At 46.9% G+C, this 17,363-nt stretch overlaps 4 protein-coding genes across 8 annotated transcripts; 1 reads left to right on the top strand and 3 right to left on the bottom strand.

Moving 5' to 3' along the window:
- The first annotated feature begins 67 nt into the window (after positions 1-67).
- On the top strand, positions 68-17,174 carry LOC6494294. Of its 5 annotated transcripts, none has more exons than XM_044715926.1 (24): positions 68-236; positions 1,910-2,278; positions 3,671-4,478; positions 4,654-4,746; positions 4,814-4,871; positions 7,011-7,150; positions 7,215-7,388; positions 7,701-8,789; positions 9,223-9,307; positions 9,368-10,184; positions 10,242-10,422; positions 10,502-10,613; positions 10,674-10,823; positions 10,882-10,932; positions 10,996-11,296; positions 11,358-11,495; positions 12,390-12,820; positions 12,888-13,479; positions 13,541-13,718; positions 13,783-13,976; positions 14,041-15,592; positions 15,653-15,859; positions 15,925-16,035; positions 16,593-17,174. In XM_044715926.1, the coding sequence occupies exons 2-24, from the start codon at positions 2,253-2,255 to the stop codon at positions 16,809-16,811; spliced, it is 7,707 nt and encodes a 2,568-aa protein (XP_044571861.1). In that variant the 5' UTR covers positions 68-236; positions 1,910-2,252; the 3' UTR covers positions 16,812-17,174. The 5 variants fall into 5 exon arrangements, with proteins under 5 accessions (XP_044571861.1, XP_044571860.1, XP_014762710.1 ...); XM_044715925.1 differs by having other exon boundaries at positions 68-269; positions 1,978-2,278; XM_014907224.3 differs by having other exon boundaries at positions 68-269.
- LOC6496272 lies at positions 4,923-5,687 on the bottom strand. Its single transcript, XM_001960549.4, has one exon. It carries the CDS (start codon positions 5,685-5,687, stop codon positions 5,019-5,021), a length of 669 nt encoding a protein of 222 aa, XP_001960585.2. The 3' UTR covers positions 4,923-5,018.
- On the bottom strand, positions 4,923-6,234 carry LOC26514020. The gene has a single exon (XM_044715928.1). The coding sequence runs from the start codon at positions 6,232-6,234 to the stop codon at positions 5,758-5,760; it is 477 nt and encodes a 158-aa protein (XP_044571863.1). The 3' UTR covers positions 4,923-5,757.
- LOC6496271 lies at positions 6,334-6,944 on the bottom strand. Its single transcript, XM_001960548.4, has one exon. It carries the CDS (start codon positions 6,858-6,860, stop codon positions 6,435-6,437), a length of 426 nt encoding a protein of 141 aa, XP_001960584.1. The 5' UTR covers positions 6,861-6,944; the 3' UTR covers positions 6,334-6,434.
- Positions 17,175-17,363: the final 189 nt, after the last annotated feature.

The following is a 17,363-nucleotide window of genomic DNA, read 5'->3' as shown; positions in this document are numbered from 1 at the left end:
TAGATGGCACGCAAGATCGAGTGTTGCAAAAGCCTAAGCCCTCCAGTGCTGCGAAAGACCACAACGATTTCGACCGATTGAGAGTTGTGCAGCACTTAAATTAAAAACGAAACTTGTACAGCACTGCTACAACATTGTTTTTTTAAAGAAAGAACGAAACCCAGCGTGAAACTGAAAGAAAAAAGAACGTCGAGCGCTCGCGAAAAGAAATAAGAAAAAATAATACCTGCTTTGTGGTATGCAATTAATCGCAATTCGAGTGCAGTAGAGTAAGTGCTTCGCGAAGGCAATCACAGATGGGCACAGTGGAGAGTTGTGAGAGAGAGAAAGGAGGGAAAAAAGAATGATGCGCAGCCCGTTCGTTGTCATTTTTTGGTTTCGTTCGGTCTGTGAGCTCATTGCACAAAAGCAATAAATGACTTCAAGTGCTCACACACACACCAACTGTCGGGGCGAGAGCAATACAAAATGCATACACACAATTGTGGGCTGGTGCATATGTGCATATTTGTCAAATGAAAAGAAAAAAAGTTATTTGCCGTTCGGCCCAGGAAATTACGCGAAATTTGTTGAAAATGATCTCTAACCTATCGGACGCATACATACAGAGTGGCAGCAGCAACAGCAACAGCAACAACTAAACAATATGGCTGCCGCCACTTGTTAGAGATATAACAACAAAATCGGAGTGAACCCCAAGGCGTCCAGTTGTTTATTGTGTGGTAATTAGTCTGATCGCCGTCCGCCCGCCACCGCCACCGCCAAGCCAGCCGCAACAATCCCTAAAATCGAATTAAGCCCAAGTACTCAAGCGGTTCAAGAGTTCAAATCCATCCACCCAGGCGCTACCATACACAGAAAATTTCACACGAAATTTTTGCGGCGATGATCGCACTCTCGCCCCCCTCCCACCAACACACACACACACACACCCATACACACATATATCATTATAACCGATAGGCATTTGTTGTGTGTATACATATTTATTCAATTAAATATTTGCGTTTAATTAGAAAAGAAGTGAAATTGCAAGTTTTGATTTATTTTTCGAGTGTATGTCAACATTGAAGTGAGATCAGAGGCGGTGACAGACTGAAAGAGAGATAGATAGAGAAAGAGAGAGAGAGAGTCATTGTTGTTGTTTTCTATTTTCCATGCTAATTGAATTGACTCGAAAGTAATTTATTGAACAATCAGCTGTTCGATGGGGAGCAGGATTAGGCGAATTATTGTCTGGAATTTGCAAATACATAGATGTGCGTGTGTATACTCCTGTCCGCTATGACCCATTAGTATTTTATTAGTATTTTTATTTTTTTTCGGCCAAAACTCGTTTTCCCCCCGAAAGAGCCAGCCCCCACTCCCCCCACAAAGAGCGTCGTCATCCATTAAATGTGTTTCGTGAAAACTAGTCAGCAAAAACCCCAACAACAACAACGACATCAGCTAGCTTTAGGGGAGCACAGGGCGCAGACGTTAACGGAAGTGTGAGAGTGAGAGAGAGTGGGAGCAGAAACAGACAGCGGCAGTCAAAATATTAGGACAACCTAAAAAAAAAAGTAATTAAATAAAAGATAAATTTTGGCTTAATAAGAAATAAAAATAATACTTTTGATTTAAATAATATGTTTTTTGTATAACTAATATGTTGACCGCTATTGTTTACACTCCCGCGACTGTGTGTGTGTGTGAGTGAGAGAAAGAGAGTGTGCGCGTGTGGGTGTGCTCAGTTTGGAATAAAAACAATGAAACTGCAAGGAGATCGCTGCCTGCATTTCGCTGCCCCCACTCTCTCACCACCCCACTGCCCCCCTGCTCCCCTTGCAACGCCCACCCAAAACACAAAAATATTTTAATGTACATGCATTAATGCCAATAATCTTCAAACGAATTTGTGCGCGTACAGGTTTAAGTGAAAAGTGCAAAGTGTAGTGCAAAAAAAAAAACAACAAATTTAAAAAATAATAATTACAGAAAGCAAAAAAAAAAAAAAAAAAACAATTCTAAGCAAAAGCAGAAAAATCGACGCAATTAAATCAGTTCTGGAAAGGCAATTTTGGGCCGTTTTTACAATCTTTTAGGCGAGCTCATTTAAAAATAGCTTGCTCCGAAAAACATTCCATCCAATTGGGAGGCCCCCGCCCCTTTTCTGGGCAAGAAAGGAGCCTATTGGACCCATCCAAGTGGCTTACGCATGCCTTTGAATTTGCATTTTCGTCCAGACAGCCGAAGCCATCACAGAAACTCCTATGGATGACCCATCAATAAAAACACGGTGAGTTTCAGCAGCGAATTAATACTTTTTTGATGTTTTTTCCCCAGACTTTGAGAGGGGAACCAGAAAAAAAGGCCATATTACTCATAGAATTGGCTTGGAGATAAGAATTAATCTCTCCAGTTGCACTTCCCGGGAGATACAATGCTCTTTTTGCCTTCTGAACAATTGGAATTTTTAATATTTAAAAGCTAAACTTTACTAATCTTTTTTATTAATCAAGTTTTTTGCGACATAGTGTCCGCTTAGTGGGGAGATAACTACCAGGAACCACTCTCCTTAGCTGATAGCAATTGGTTGCTAAGCTTGCTTCTAGTTAGTTTCATTTTAAAAAGAGTATAATAATAAAGAAATTATTTAGTTATTGCCTGGTTAGAGTCAGGATCATTAACATTTCGAGCATTAGATCACCCGGCCAAGCTTTGCAGCAAATTACAAAGTCAATTTGAAAATGACTAATCGCTTGAAAGAAACGCACTACCAATAGTTTTCAACCCAAAAGACTTGGGGTTGGTTTTTGTGCGGTTTCTACTACCAAATGGATGACTTAATACAGGTACAAATATACACACTCTTACGAAGGTAGGGAGCGGCCTGGCATTTATTTCATTTTATTGCCAACAGGGGAAGTTTTAGCCCAAATACGAAATAAGTGTAGATTGGCTTTCTAAGCAGTGACTTTCAAAATAAATTTTTGCATCTAAAGATAGATGGATTGTGGAATAGATGGATGAGAGAGAGACATGTTATTGACATGGTCCAGTCAGTCAAAGAAAATGTAAACATTTCGGATTTTCGGTGGTCTTGACCGGCTCCGGGTCCGGCTGTTATGGAAATATATCTCATCATCGTGATGAGAGGGCCGGGTGCGGGAAATGAGCTTTTATTATAGTCTGTTGGTATATAGACAAATCCGCACGTATGTACATATATCCATTCTTCCATTCACATGCAAAACGATCAAATAAACAGCAATTAAACTGTATCTATTCTTCTGGCTGATTTAATTTTAGCCTCAATTAAAAGAGCAACAACAGCAGCAGTCCATCAGACATCAGCCATCAGCTAGAGATCGGCTTTGGCCGTGACTTTCGTTACATGTCGTCGCTCTTGATTAGCCAGCCGTCCAACTAATCTAGCTATCTGCTGTTGGAATAGCAGAAACAGTTCCGTCATGAAATGATTTGGCTTTGATTGCCGCCTCATAGATGATTGCCAATCTGCATGGGTTCCATTCCATGAATGCCATGAAATTGCAGCAACAACAAGAGGTTCAAACTATTTCCATAAATTATTATGTGAGGAAGTAGTAATGGGATTTCCTTTGTTTCACTATTTTTTTATAGTTTAAACTTCTAAAAACAAAAAAACTAATTCATGTTCTCTCACCAGGTTAATAGATTTGTATGAACATGAATACGATGAGGTGCAGGAGCTGCCAGAAGAAACTAGTATTCAGCCCCCGGAGTCATCTGCGATCAATCCAAGCACATCCACCAACGGCGCTACCAACTCAGGCACTGGAACAACACCCACTGGAACAGTTAGCGCATCTGGATCTGGATCTGGTACAGGAACAACGGCGGCTGGGCCATCTGGTGGAGTTTCGTCGACAGCACCGGCGCCAGCCATCGCTGTGGATTCGGTACCCGAGCTGCCAGCCCCCAAGCAAAAATCTGTAAAGAATTCCAAGAACAAACAGAAGCAGAAGCAGGTGGCGAACAAGTCGAAAATTCCCCGATCCCCGTCGCTGGCTAGCAGCTTAAGCAGTCTGGCCAGCACCCTGAGCGGTCATCGGGACCGCGACAAAGATCGGGACCGTGATCGCGACACCCAGAGTTCAGTTCCTCCGCAGACGCCGCCGCTGCCAGCCAGCTACCAGCAGGCGAACAAGCAGGGCCAGATGAATGGTGACACCACCACGGTACCGGGTGGAGGTGTAACCACTCCATCCACTCCCACATCCCTCAACAATAACAATGCCAACAGCAGCAACAACAACAACGGCAGCATAATGACCGGAGGAGTGCCAGGAAATCAATCGGAAAGCGTCCAGACGCCGGGAGAGCGTAGCAGTCTAAACCTGGGCCATTCCCAGGAGCCAACGACTCCGGGGACGACGCCGGGAATAGTATTACCAAAAAATTTTCAGTATTTAACCCTAACCGTTCGCAAGGATGGCAACGGATACGGAATGAAGGTACCATAGCTCTTTCCAGTCCCATAAGATTAATTACCTTTTTGTACCTCGAACAGCACTTTGTTTGCAAAAGTTTGTTGGCCAAGAGCCGTACAAAGAGGTGCTAGTTGTTGCCATTAAACCTAAAAATTGAAATCGAAACCTAAACCTAATCCTACTGCCATTCGTCTCTCAGGTTTCCGGCGACAATCCGGTGTTTGTGGAAAGCGTTAAACCCGGAGGGGCAGCTGAGATCGCAGGCCTCGTCGCTGGCGATATGATACTAAAGGTCTGTGGAGCAATCTTTTTCCGCTGAAGACGGAGATTTATAGAGCTTGATCTTTGTTACATTCCAGGTTAATGGCCATGAAGTGCGACTGGAGAAGCATCCGACTGTTGTGGCTCTCATAAAAGGTGAGTACTGAACTCCAAAGTTTTGCGACAAAATTATCTAACCACTTTCGGTTTTCGTAGGTTACAGTACAAAAATTTGGTTTATTTGGGGTGGGCGGGCTAAGAGGAGTCGCTAGATGGTTGGAAAGATTCGTCAGCTTCAGTATCTTAAGGGAGATCTCGCCTCGGAGTACCCGGGCAGCGGCACTTCGGCGATTCCTCGGACTGCGGGCACTTGGGCCTCTTTTCTGGACAAGGCTTGGGCTTCCGCTCCTTGCACTTGCACTTGCAGGCCGCCTTCATCCGTGGACGTGGCTCGTAGATGAACTCGTCGTTGTAACGCTTCTGGCGGCAGCCTGGCGGGATGAGGGGTGCCTTGGCACAGCGCTTGTCCTTGCAGTGCGGCATCAGTTCACCCTTGGGTCGTTGGACCAAAGGCGTTTCGTCCAGCTGGTCCTTGGATATCTTGATCTCCTTCTTTTTCTTCTCCTTTTCCTGATACTTGCGAATGCTCTCCTTGATGGCGTTCAGGTAGAAGGGTATCCTCTCAAAAACGGCCACCAGCCCGACCGGAACGAGGCTCAAAACGTCAAAAACGGCCTTGACGCACTCATTATAGTAATGGATGCCCATGAAAGACCATTCGCCCTGAGGTGGCGGCCTGGGCGGACATATTTTGAGTTTGCGACGCGCCTGATCCGCGTATGGTTCCATATGCTCCAACGCATCCATATACACATCCTGCGTATCGTCCGGGGAGCCCCACACGCCATAGTTCCGAGTGGCAACGATCACGGCATACACAATTCCAGCTTTCACAATTAGGCCAACAACCATTTTCGCCCACTCCAATAAGGTGTTCCGAAAATGTTGTTTGACTTTCGACAGATGGAGTGCTGGCTACGTTCTACGTTCGAACTCGTTTCTTGCACGTCACGTCGTCCTTGATCTTGGGCGAGCGTACCGGTCTTCCGGACTTTGATTGCAAGTCTTGGGGAATCTCCTCAAAGAAGTTAGCTCCCATGTTCTCCGCGATCATGCCGTATCTTTCTGGTCGCAAAAAGTATTTGGCTTTCTGCTTCGAGGGCTGTGATGTCTCGCTACTATCAGATTCGTGGAACGGACTGGCGATGATCTCACGGGTGTGCTCTTTGAAGTCCCTCGCCCAGTCGGGTAGCCGGAACGAGAAATAGAAGCCTCGCTGAAGGGCCAAGTTGCAATTGTGGGGGGCCAGTAGCTCGAACTGGCTCTCGGGGGGAATGGTTGAAGAACTGCCAGCGAAATCCTCCTGCGGCTCCTTGAGAGCCTCTGGCTTGTCCTGGTCACCGAAGTACTTCGCTAGCATATTTATCCCTGTCACCTCACCCAGAAACTTCAGTGCCATGTGTAGAATTAATTTTGAGTTTCTCTATTTTCGACAGAATGTGTTTTGTGATTTGATTTCTAAACAAGAGATGCCTTTCGAAAGCCAACTAGATTCTAGTTCAGTTAAAAAAATATATATTTTGTTTTTAAATTTGTTTTGTTAATGTTTTTTTAACAACTTAATTTTGAATTAAAACTAAAATCCGATCCGATTGTTGCCTATTTGTTCCCTCCATCGAAGAATTTAGAGATGCTCTCCTGAATATCGGCCGCTGCCCGGGACCAGTAGTCGGGAATCTTCTTGAGAGCTAGCCAGGTGTCGTATAGGGCGTCAGTGACACTTTCCTTAAATGGTTTCGGCTTCGGTTCGCACAGGGGTGGCTGGCACAACTTCTTCTCCAAATCCTCTTGAGCTCGTTTCAGCCTCCGCTTATCCTCCTCGTCAAAAAACAGTCGTTCGGTGTTGGACGACCCTAGGTCCTTGGGGGTTGGGATTTCCTTGAAGTCATCTGCTGGAACTGGAAGATCCGTGGGCGGCCTCTCGGCGCCAACTCGCTGACCGACCTCATCCCAACTGCCGAATTCCTTGGCCAAGTAGATAGTGCTGGCGAAGACCAAGAACCTTACGAATCTGCCCAAAATCATATTGAAATCTTGCCTAGAACTCGGAATTCGGATATTTCATAGTGTGGATGGGATTTTTTCTACAAAATAAATTCTAAAACAAGGACTATACTTTGTAGTTTGGAGATATTTTTCAAAGGTTTATTGACATTGTTCTTAATTTCGTTCCAGCCTCTACTACAGTGGAGCTTGCCGTGAAGCGAAGCCAAAAAATGACGCGACCCACTTCGGTTAGTGTGGTGACGCCATCGACTCCGATACTTTCTGGACGGGATCGCACCGCCTCCATAACAGGACCCCAGCCAGTGGATGTAAGCTTCCTGAATAATTTTCTTTAAAGACTCTTTTCAATGAAAAGATTTCTTCCCAAAACAGAGCATCAAACGGCGTGAGATGGAGACGTACAAGATCCAGACGCTGCAGAAAATGCTGGAGCAGGAGAAGCTGAATCTGGAACGCTTGAAGGGTGACCAGAACAATCCCAGCTACAAGCTGTCGGAGGCCAACATTCGGAAGCTGCGGGAGCAACTGCACCAAGTGGGCGCCGAGGTGAGTAGGGGCGGGTCTGTCGAGTAGGGCATATCCTTGAGTCTTGAGTCTTGAGTCTTGAGTCTAGGTAAGCTAGGTCCAGACATCCCACCTCCCTCCACAACATCTAATTAATATGCGGCCAAAGCTAATATAATCCAAGCTAACCCAGCTCGCTCGTAACAATCTCTTTGGTTTGTGATGCGCCTTTTGAAAAAATTACACCCAAAAATCAATCGAGAACTCCAACAGGGATCGGTTAATACGAATTGATGCTACATGATCTCTCTCTTTCTCTTCCATCTTGAATCCATCACGAAAACCCTAACACAGGATGCACCGACTGTTAAGCTCCAGGCAGCCGCCGGCAACAAGAACACTGCATTACTAACGCCCAACCAAATCCAACACTTGTCCGCGTCCGCCACTCACAGCAATCAGCAATTCCATCCTCTCCACCACCATCACAACCACCACAACAACAACTACCCGCAGCAACAGCAGCAGCAGCCGCCCAGCAGCAACACCTCACCCGCATTCCTCTCCCTTCTGCCGCGTTCCCTCTCGTCCCTGTCGCTGGGCACTCGCAAGAACAAGATCGACAAGGACTTCGGGGGTGTATCGTCGCCATTCGGTCTAACCACTGACTTCCTGCACAACCAGCGCATGAGCCACCAGGCCGAGTCCATGTCGCAGTCTCTGCACCAGCACACCAGCTCCACGCCCACCTCGACGCAATACCATCCCCACCAGCAGATGCAGCAGCAGCATCGCTTCAAGGACTCTTCCTCCTCGTCGAAGAGTAAGAATAAGTTTGCCATCTCAAGGAGCCTAATTGAGGAGGATGTGCCACCACCACTGCCGCAGCGCAACCCGCCAAGGACTTTGAACTTGGACCTGAAGAACGGCAATGCATCACCGGGTGGCCTAATGGCTCCCGTTTCCGATCTGGACCGCGCCACGAGCCCCCAACTGAACCGATCACAGCAGCAGCATCACTTCCCCAGCAGCACTGAGAATAGTCCCAGCAACGCCAAGTCCAAACGTTCCAAAACCAAGACCAAGGCTCTGTCCGATCCAAAGATGTCCACCCAAATGTTCCTGCAAATGGAATCGTCCAATTCCGGAGGAGCTGCCGGGGGATCCATCGAAGTGGACGGTGGTCCGCCGCCACTGCCGCCTCGATTGCCTGGCATGATGACCGAGGAGATGAGTCGCGGCAGCTGCCAGAATCTCAACCAACCGAACTCCGTGGCCACATCGTTTAACTATCCCCTGGTGTCCACCACCACGGCGGTTCAGGGGGACAACATGAAGAACGCCTTTCCGCTCTCCCAGCGGCCCAATATTGTCCAGCAGCTGCAGCAGTATCAGCAGTACCAGCAGCAGCAGCATCAAATGGGTGGTGGCCAGGCCACATCAGTAAGTAGCCACAGAATCTCACGCAGAATCTATCTCTACCGGGAACTACAACCCAAATCTTTAAACCCCTTATTCTTTAACCTTCACACCCCCTCGCACCTAACATTTATGTGTTTCATTGCTTTGATTCTCTAACCAACGCTAAGTCATAAGTTGAAATGTTATTAATCTAATGTTAATGTTAATTTTAATTTGCTTACTGCCAGCGACAATAACATCTACAAAACACCTTTGATTACACTTCAGTAACCAGCAGGAATCTGTATTATTATCCGTATTATTTGTGGGAGGCGACAGTAGTTTCCAAAAACTATTTTCAGGTTTAAATAGAAATTCTATTCTGTGCCTGAGTGGGGCCTGATTTGTTTAAAAATGGGTTATACTCTCAATACTTTTCCTTCCTTAACTTACCTATGATCCGTTGATTCCACAGGCCCTTGGACAGACGCCTAAGCTGGGAAAGAATAAGCACCGTCGCGTCGGCTCTTCTCCTGACAATATGCATCCAAGGCATCCGGGTAAGAATTTAATCCAAACTTCCAAATCTCAGTTATAAAATTCTTGACTTGACTTTCCAGATCGCATGACGAAGACCACCTCTGGCTCCTGGGAGATTGTTGAAAAGGACGGAGAAGTCACACCGCCCGGCACTCCGCCGCCACCATACTTGACCAGCTCGCACATGACAGTGCAGGAGGATCCCAATGAGAACTGTCGCGGTGGCGGGGCAGCGGGAATCTTCATCGAATCGCATCAGTTCACACCGATAGCGGGAGCCTCGTCCCCGATCCCGACTTCTCTACATTCCTGCCACATTCAGGCCGCACAGTCGAATGACACGCAGAAGGAGATCATATCGATGGAGGACGAGAACTCTTCGGACGCGGATGAGCCGTTCATCGATGAGAACGGTCCATTCAATAATCTTACCCGTCTCCTGCAGGCCGAGAACGTCACGTTCCTCGCCATCTTCCTGAACTACGTGATTTCGAACTCGGACCCCGCGCCGCTGCTCTTCTACCTGATCACAGAGCTCTACAAGGAGGGCACTTCGAAGGATATGCGCAAGTGGGCCTACGAGATCCACTCCACGTTCCTGGTGCCGCGTGCTCCGTTGTCGTGGTACCGTCAGGATGAATCTCTGGCCCGCGAGGTGGACAATGTGCTGCAGTCCGAGTTCGATAAAGTGGAGATCCTGCGCACCGTCTTCCTGCGCAGCCGTAAGCGTGCCCGGGACTTGATTAGCGAGCAACTCCGCGAGTTCCAGCAAAAAAGGACCGCCGGTCTGGGCACCATTTACGGACCCACGGACGACAAGCTGGCAGAGGCCAAGTCCGATAAGTTGAGGGAACAAATCATTGACAAGTACTTGATGCCCAACCTGCAGTTGCTTATGTGAGTTTGATAGACTCTCTTGTGGTCCAAGCCCTTAATATGTGTCTTCTTTTTTAGTGAGGAGGAGAACAGCTCCCCGGAGGATGTGCGTAAGGTGGCTCTCTGCTCGGCTCTGTCCACAGTGATCTACCGCATTTTCAATAGTCGCGCACCGCCCAGCAACATTGTCGAGCGGGTCCATCACTTTGTGAGCAGAGACAAGAGTTTCAAATCGCGCCTCATCGGAAAGAATCGCAAGGTGAGTATCTAAATAGAAAAAATCTCGCGCACATGTTTATTTTTAAACTCAAACAACAATTCAATTCAACACTCCATAGATGAACGTTCGTGGTCATCCATTGGTATTACGTCAATACTATGAAGTGACGCACTGCAATCATTGCCAGACGATAATCTGGGGTGTGAGTCCGCAAGGTTATCACTGTACAGGTAAACGACTCTCTTAAACTGGTGTACAAACTAGTGTCTCAATTCTCGCCTCAATTTCAGACTGTAAACTGAACATACACCGTCAATGCGCGAAAGTCGTTGACGAGAGTTGTCCCGGTCCTTTGCCCCAAGCCAAGCGTCCTGCAAATAACGATAAAATCAGTAAACTGATGGGAAAAATTCGTCCCCGCACCAGCGACGTCATGGGAAGTAAGTCTCTTGAGATACTTCTGATTATAATATACTAATTGGTTCTATATCTTATAAGATGAGAAACGCAGTCGACAGGAGGAGGATATGGATGTTGATTTGACGCCAGGTGAACTTGAAAGGTTTTCTAAATAAAAATTATTTACTAATTTCATATAATTTCCATATTTAGATCGCGGCAACTCGTCGATTGTGCGCCAACCCTCCGATCGACGGCCAGATGCCAACATCTCAATACGCTCGAATGGAAACACTTCCTGCAACACATCGGCACTGAACACCACCGACCTGCAGGGCTCTTTTCACGGCAGCTGCGCCAACGACAGTATTAATACCGGCGGCGGCGCAATGGACTTGTCCACCAGCGTGGCATCTACGGCTCCGTCGAGCTGTGGCTCCGTTTCCGCCGGTTTGAGTGGCTTTGGCGAGCTGACGGCCCAAGATTCGGTGGACAAAGATGCACGTAGAGAGCGGTAATTCCATAAATCGAATGATTTTCTTTCATTTTTTCACATAGTATGTTTATTTTTGTAGTTACTCGCAACATGCCCAGCATAAGAGCGCTCCTGTGTCGGTGAATCGTTCGGAATCCTACAAGGAGCGGTTGAGCAACAAGAGGAACCGCAACAGTCGTCGCAAGACCTCTGATCCAAGTCTATCGTCGCGACCCAAGTAAGTTTTTCGTCGTGGACTAGTCCTGACCTACTATCCCTGTTTTCGGTATGCGTCTCAGCTTACCGAGTAAATTCTTCCGTGCCACAAGACCACTCCCTAAAGCCTCGCAGCTAAAGCATTTTCCCGCCCCAAGTAACCGGATATTAATTTTACTAATTAATGTGAATTGCTCCGCAATGCAATCAATACTCACTCGTATGTAGACGCTTTCCATTGCAGAACTTTTCCACAAACTTTCCATTCCATTCCCTGTTTGCTCCTCGAAAAGATTTCACGTGAAGTTTTTTCATTTGAATTAAAGGACATTTAAGTTGGCAGGGCTATGATTAGGATATGAGTACATTAATACCTTCTGTTGGGGACTCCGCCCCGCAGAGCACTCACGCCTAGGGTATCCCGACTTCGAGTTGTCATTACAACTGTCCCCCCCGTCTTTTGTTTACGGTGACTATTATCGTATATGTATGTGGGGTTAGCTTAGCAGTCACGGTGGATAGTTGATTAGACGCCGGCATTGACATCGATTATCCTTTCCGTCCCTCCGCGGTCTGTATAGAAAAGTAGGGCACACCAGTGCTAGTCCAGTGCCAGACCAGTGCCAGTCCAGCTACCGCCATTTCTTAGTTTCCTGTTGACTAACTGTTTGAGCATCTGGTTCCGACACATTTTCGCACCAGCACCTACCTGGTGGAGGTCGTCCTTAATTCTTAGTCGCTGTTCTAGGCTGCGAACTGAATCATCACAGTCGCAGGATAAATAAAATGGAAAGAAATATACGTTTCAATCGCAGCAAGAGCTTCAAGACCACACTGAATTTTGAGGGATACAAGTAACATTTATTTTTAAAGATAATTAAAATGTATTTTTCTTAAAACAATGTCTCTCATCTAGTGAGGAGCAACAGGACCTGGGTCTCGCCAACGCAAACTATGTGGCCAGTTCAAATTCTAGTCTATCTTCGGCTGGCGGCAGCGAGAGTCCCAGCACTTCGATGGAGCATTTTGCTGCCGGTGGCGGGGCAGTGGGCGGAGTCCAGGCCATGCCGAGTGGCCTAAACCAGAGCCAGCACCCCCACTTCCTGATTCAGCAGCACGCCCAGCTGCACTGCCAGCAGGATTCCTTTCAGGGCAGCCTACCAGGATCGGCGGGAACCGTTGCAGTCAATAGATTCTGGGGAGCTGGACACCAGGTGCCCAGGCAATGGAACATGGAGAGCGACGACGAGGACGACGTCAACGAGGCGGACTGGAGTTCCATGGTGGCCGCCGAGATGCTGGCAGCTCTAACAGACGCCGAAAAGAAGCGCCAAGAGATTATCAATGGTAGGAGTAGATTACTTCATTCCATTCTTCCATTCAATTGATTCTAAAATCTTTATTCCTCCTTTAGAAATTTATCAAACTGAACGGAATCATGTGCGCACCTTGAAGCTGCTGGATCGCCTGTTCTTTTTGCCGCTCTACGAGAGTGGTCTGCTCTCCCAGGATCACTTGCTGCTCCTGTTCCCGCCCGCCTTGCTGCACCTCCGCGAGATTCACGGCGCCTTCGAGCAGCAGCTAAAGGGGCGACGCATTGAGCACAACCATGTGGTGAACCATCTGGGAGACTTGTTGTCCGAAATGTTCGATGGCCAGTCGGGCGATGTACTCTGCGAATATGCGGCTCAGTTCTGTGCCCGTCAACAAATCGCCTTGGAGGCGCTGAAGGAGAAGCGCAACAAGGACGAGCAGCTGCAGAAACTGTTGAAAAAGTCAGAGTCCCACAAGGCCTGTCGCCGTCTTGAACTGAAGGACTTGCTGCCCACTGTGCTGCAGCGCCTCACCAAGTACCCTTTGTTGTTTGAAAATCTCTACAAGGTAACAGTGCGAGTGCTGCCTGAGAATACCATCGAAGCAGAGGCCATCCAGAGGGCTGTGGAGTCATCAAAGAAGATTCTTGTCGAGGTCAATCAGGCCGTAAAGACAGCAGAGGATGCTCACAAGTAGGTTTCTAACAAGTTTCTTGATAAATTTGTTTTTAAAACATTATTTGAATGCCTCTAGATTGCAAAACATTCAGCGCAAGTTGGACAGATCCTCCTACGACAAAGAGGAGTTTAAAAAGTTGGACTTGACCCAGCATCGCCTAATCCACGATGGAACCCTGACGATTAAGAAGAATCCAGGCGTTCAGCTTCACGGTCTTCTCTTTGAAAATATGATAGTTTTGCTAACCAAGCAGGTGAGTTCAGCTTTAACTAAAAAATAAATAAAAATAGATTAAAAACTATGATTTTCCATTTCAGGATGACAAATACTTCTTGAAGAACTTGCACACCCCGTTGTCGGTGAACAACAAGCCCGTTAGCCCTATCATGAGCATTGATGCTGAGACACTGGTACGTCAGGAGGCAGCCGACAAGAATTCGTTCTTCCTCATCAAGACAAAGTCATCACAAATGTTGGAGCTGCGAGCTCCAAGCAGCTCGGAATGCAAAACGTAGGAAACTGCAACAACAATAAAAATAAGAATTATTTTCTAACTTTTGTAAAAATCTTTGTAGATGGTTTAAGTACATATCGGATGCCATTGCCCAGCACTCGAAGAATCGTTCCAAGAACGCACCAAACAGCCATGATACGAGCGCCAGCGATACACCGCTCTCTACCATTCCCCATTCCAGCACCAAAGATTCGCTGGAGCTGACCTCCGAAGTGCCACAGCCGATGGCAGCTACTGCCACGGTTACCACAACCCCTCTGGCTCCAATGCTACCAATAGCCACCGTCACCCCAGCTCCAGCGAGCAACACCAGCTCCATATCCGGAGTGCAGCTGCGAAATCCGCAACGGGATGCGGGAACTAACGATTCTGATGCCGATTACGTGAACACACCCAAGCAGCGTTTGAGCCAAAATGAGGTGAATCGCTCGATGTCTATCCGGAGCAGTGGCGAACCAAGCCACCGGGCCAATGGATCAGAGCCGGGCGATGTTACTCTGCGGCATTCACAATCGGCCCGGGAGTCAAGGGAGTCTCGACCAGGGTCCACTGGAGAGGAGCGTAACTCGACCTACGGTTTGGTGGGTGGGCACTCGAAGAGGGACAGTGCCAGTATCATCTGCTCGAACAATTCGAACAACACGCGCACCCTGCTGATGCAGAGCCCCTTGGTGGACTCCACGGCCATCCAGGTCAGTTGCAGCTCGGCCCATGTCGCAGAACCGTTCTTGACACCCGGAGAGAAGCTTCGTCGCTTGGACGCCTCTATTCGAAATGATCTGCTGGAGAAGCAGAAGATCATTTGTGATATTTTCCGTTTGCCTGTGGAGCACTACGACCAGATTGTGGACATTGCCATGATGCCAGAGGCGCCGAAAGACAGTGCGGATATAGCGCTAGCTGCTTACGATCAGATTCAGACCCTGACCAAGATGCTGAATGAATACATGCACGTCACCCCGGAGCAGGAGGTCTCCGCCGTGTCCACTGTGGTTTGTAACCACTGCCACGAGAAAGACAAGTTGCGCAAAAAGCCGGTGGTGGCCACATTATCCTCTTCTAGCGATACCCCACCACCGCTGCCGCCACCCAATAGGCAGCAGGCACAACCGCAGGCTCAGCCGCAGATTCCGCCGGCCAGGCCTATGCCCAAGCTCCAGCCCTTGGATCTTGACGAAGTTGCCATACACGAAGACGACGACGGCTACTGTGAGATTGACGAGTTACGCCTGCCGGCGATTCCGTCCAAGTCGCAGGACTCTATGCCCACTACTCCACTAGCTCCCTTTAAAGCGGAGCCAAAGTCTCCGAAAGAGGCAGCCGAGGAGCCAGCGAAACTCCAAAGATCGGAAGCTGTATCACTGGAGCAATCGCTGGAGGAGAAGGATAAGGTTGCGGAGGAGGCACAATCGAAGCCAGAGGCAGAAAGTGAACAACCTAAAGATGAAAAAGAAACCCTGGGCACGGAGACATCCGATGTAGCTGAAGATTCATCGACAAAGGTCGATAACAAGGAGGCGTTGGATGAATCACAAAAAGAGAACAACGAAGAAGCCCCAGTAGACAAGGAAGACAAGCCCGAAGATGATAAACCAGACGTCAGCGAAGCAGTCGTAAATATATATTCTACTTATTATAGTTTTATTTTTGCTAATCTTTTTGTGTTTTTACAGATCGCTGAAGCTTCTGGAACCCTAGTAGATAGCTCCACTCAGACAGTTCCAGAGACATCAGCCGAAACGGATAAGTTATTTGGAGGATCGGGCAGTACTTGTGGTCCGAATCGCATCCAGCATGCGAGTGCTCTCGAGCCAAGTGTGCCCTGTCATGCGCTCAGCAGCATTTTGACCGTACTGAATGAGCAGATTTCCCTGCTTTTGGTAAGGCTCTACACCTTTTTTTTAATTAAAAGAAATATTAATAATTAAAACCTTTCTTTCGGCAGCCAAAAATTAATGAACGCGATATGGAGAGGGAGCGTCTGCGCAAAGAGAACCAACATCTTCGCGAGCTTTTGAGCGCTCAACTGGGACGCCAGCGAGTTGATGAAGTGAAGGTAAATTAAAGTGTTATGTGTTGTAATCAGATGGGGAATCGAAGTAGAATTCATTTAAGGCATTCCTTACGAGGTTCAGGTGAAAATTTTAGAAGTTACGGACATCGCAGGGGGTCATATACGGGAATCCTGGAATTTCCAAGGGGTTCTATCAGAAAATTTTGAAAAATATTGACCAGAAATTGTCTTGTCAGGTTTTGATTCAGAATGATGGAATCGTCCCAGAAATCTTTCAAGGTATCCCTCACAAGGATCGGATGAAAATTGGCCAAGATATGGACTTCGTTTGGGGGCATATATGAGAATCCCGGATTTTCCAAGGGGTCCCATCAGAAAAATTTGAAAAATATGGATCGAAAACTTTGTTCTCAGGTTTTGATGCAGAATAGTGGGGAATTGTTCCAGAAATCTTTTAAGGTATCCCTCTCAAGGATCGGATGAAAATTGTCCAAGATATAAGAAAGTTTTGTAGAGACTCCCTCGATAATTGGACAAAAAAATATAAAAATCAGGTTGAGGTTAAGAGATTATTTATTAAACTATTCTTGTATTTTTAGGAAACTCCTTTCGATCTTTCTAAACTTATGCATGCCGAGGATGTAGAGATTGATGACGATATTGACGACGCCATTTCCAACAGTTCACTGACGCCAACGCCCACGCCCATACCGGCGGAGACGGCTCCGAGCAGCGCCGGCAGCAGCAGCAGCAACAGCAGCAGCCAAGTTCAGACAGCGGAAGCCATGAGAGTTAACAGCACTGAGGACAAGGAATAGGAAACTTGTTTAATTATTTTGTATAAAATACATATTTGTTCTTGTTTTTTTCCCCCCTGCGCATTTGTCCAATTGAATTGGGCGGCGATCATGTTTTACGAGTAGCCTTTCTTAGAGCATGCCTTTTACTTTATTGTTAATGTAGCTACATTTGTTTCTTAAAATATTATGTATTCCACAAGAACCAATAACACTTGAATTAAGATTATCAATGTCCCCTCGTAAAACTAATTAAATACATACATATATAAATATATGCATATTATCGACTTAAAGAATACTATGATATCTGCTAAAAAAAAACACAATGTTTGATACATTTATAAAGAACAATAAACAATATAGTTATTGAGACGAATGAGAGCGGGTCGCGTCTTCTTTCCAAATCATCTGAGGAAGACTGAAAACAGTAGAGAGAAGAGAATCCTAATCCGATCACCTCTTTATGTGAGTGGAAAGTCTAAAAATAGGAAAGCATCTCGTTCGAGTTACGCACGCAATTAGCGAAAGTACTTAGCGAAGCGACAGGGCTCCTGTAAAGAGGGAAATTCC

This window comes from Drosophila ananassae, chromosome 3L (assembly GCF_017639315.1).
Source record: "Drosophila ananassae strain 14024-0371.13 chromosome 3L, ASM1763931v2, whole genome shotgun sequence".
NCBI classification, from domain to species: Eukaryota; Metazoa; Arthropoda; class Insecta; order Diptera; family Drosophilidae; genus Drosophila; species Drosophila ananassae.
This window is presented reverse-complemented; position numbering and strand designations above follow the sequence as displayed.

Coding starts and splice junctions, on each gene's coding strand:
- LOC6494294 (XM_044715926.1), top strand. CDS start 2,253: ATGGATGACCCATCAATAAAAACACG. Junction 4,872..7,010: donor TGTTGTGGCTCTCATAAAAG/GTGAGTACTGAA, acceptor ATTTCGTTCCAG/CCTCTACTACAGTGGAGCTT. Junction 11,297..11,357: donor AAAGATGCACGTAGAGAGCG/GTAATTCCATAA, acceptor TTATTTTTGTAG/TTACTCGCAACATGCCCAGC.
- LOC6496272 (XM_001960549.4), bottom strand. CDS start 5,687: ATGGTTGTTGGCCTAATTGTGAAAGCTGGAATTGTGTATGCCGTGATC.
- LOC26514020 (XM_044715928.1), bottom strand. CDS start 6,234: ATGGCACTGAAGTTTCTGGGTGAGGTGACAGGGATAAATATGCTAGCG.
- LOC6496271 (XM_001960548.4), bottom strand. CDS start 6,860: ATGATTTTGGGCAGATTCGTAAGGTTCTTGGTCTTCGCCAGCACTATC.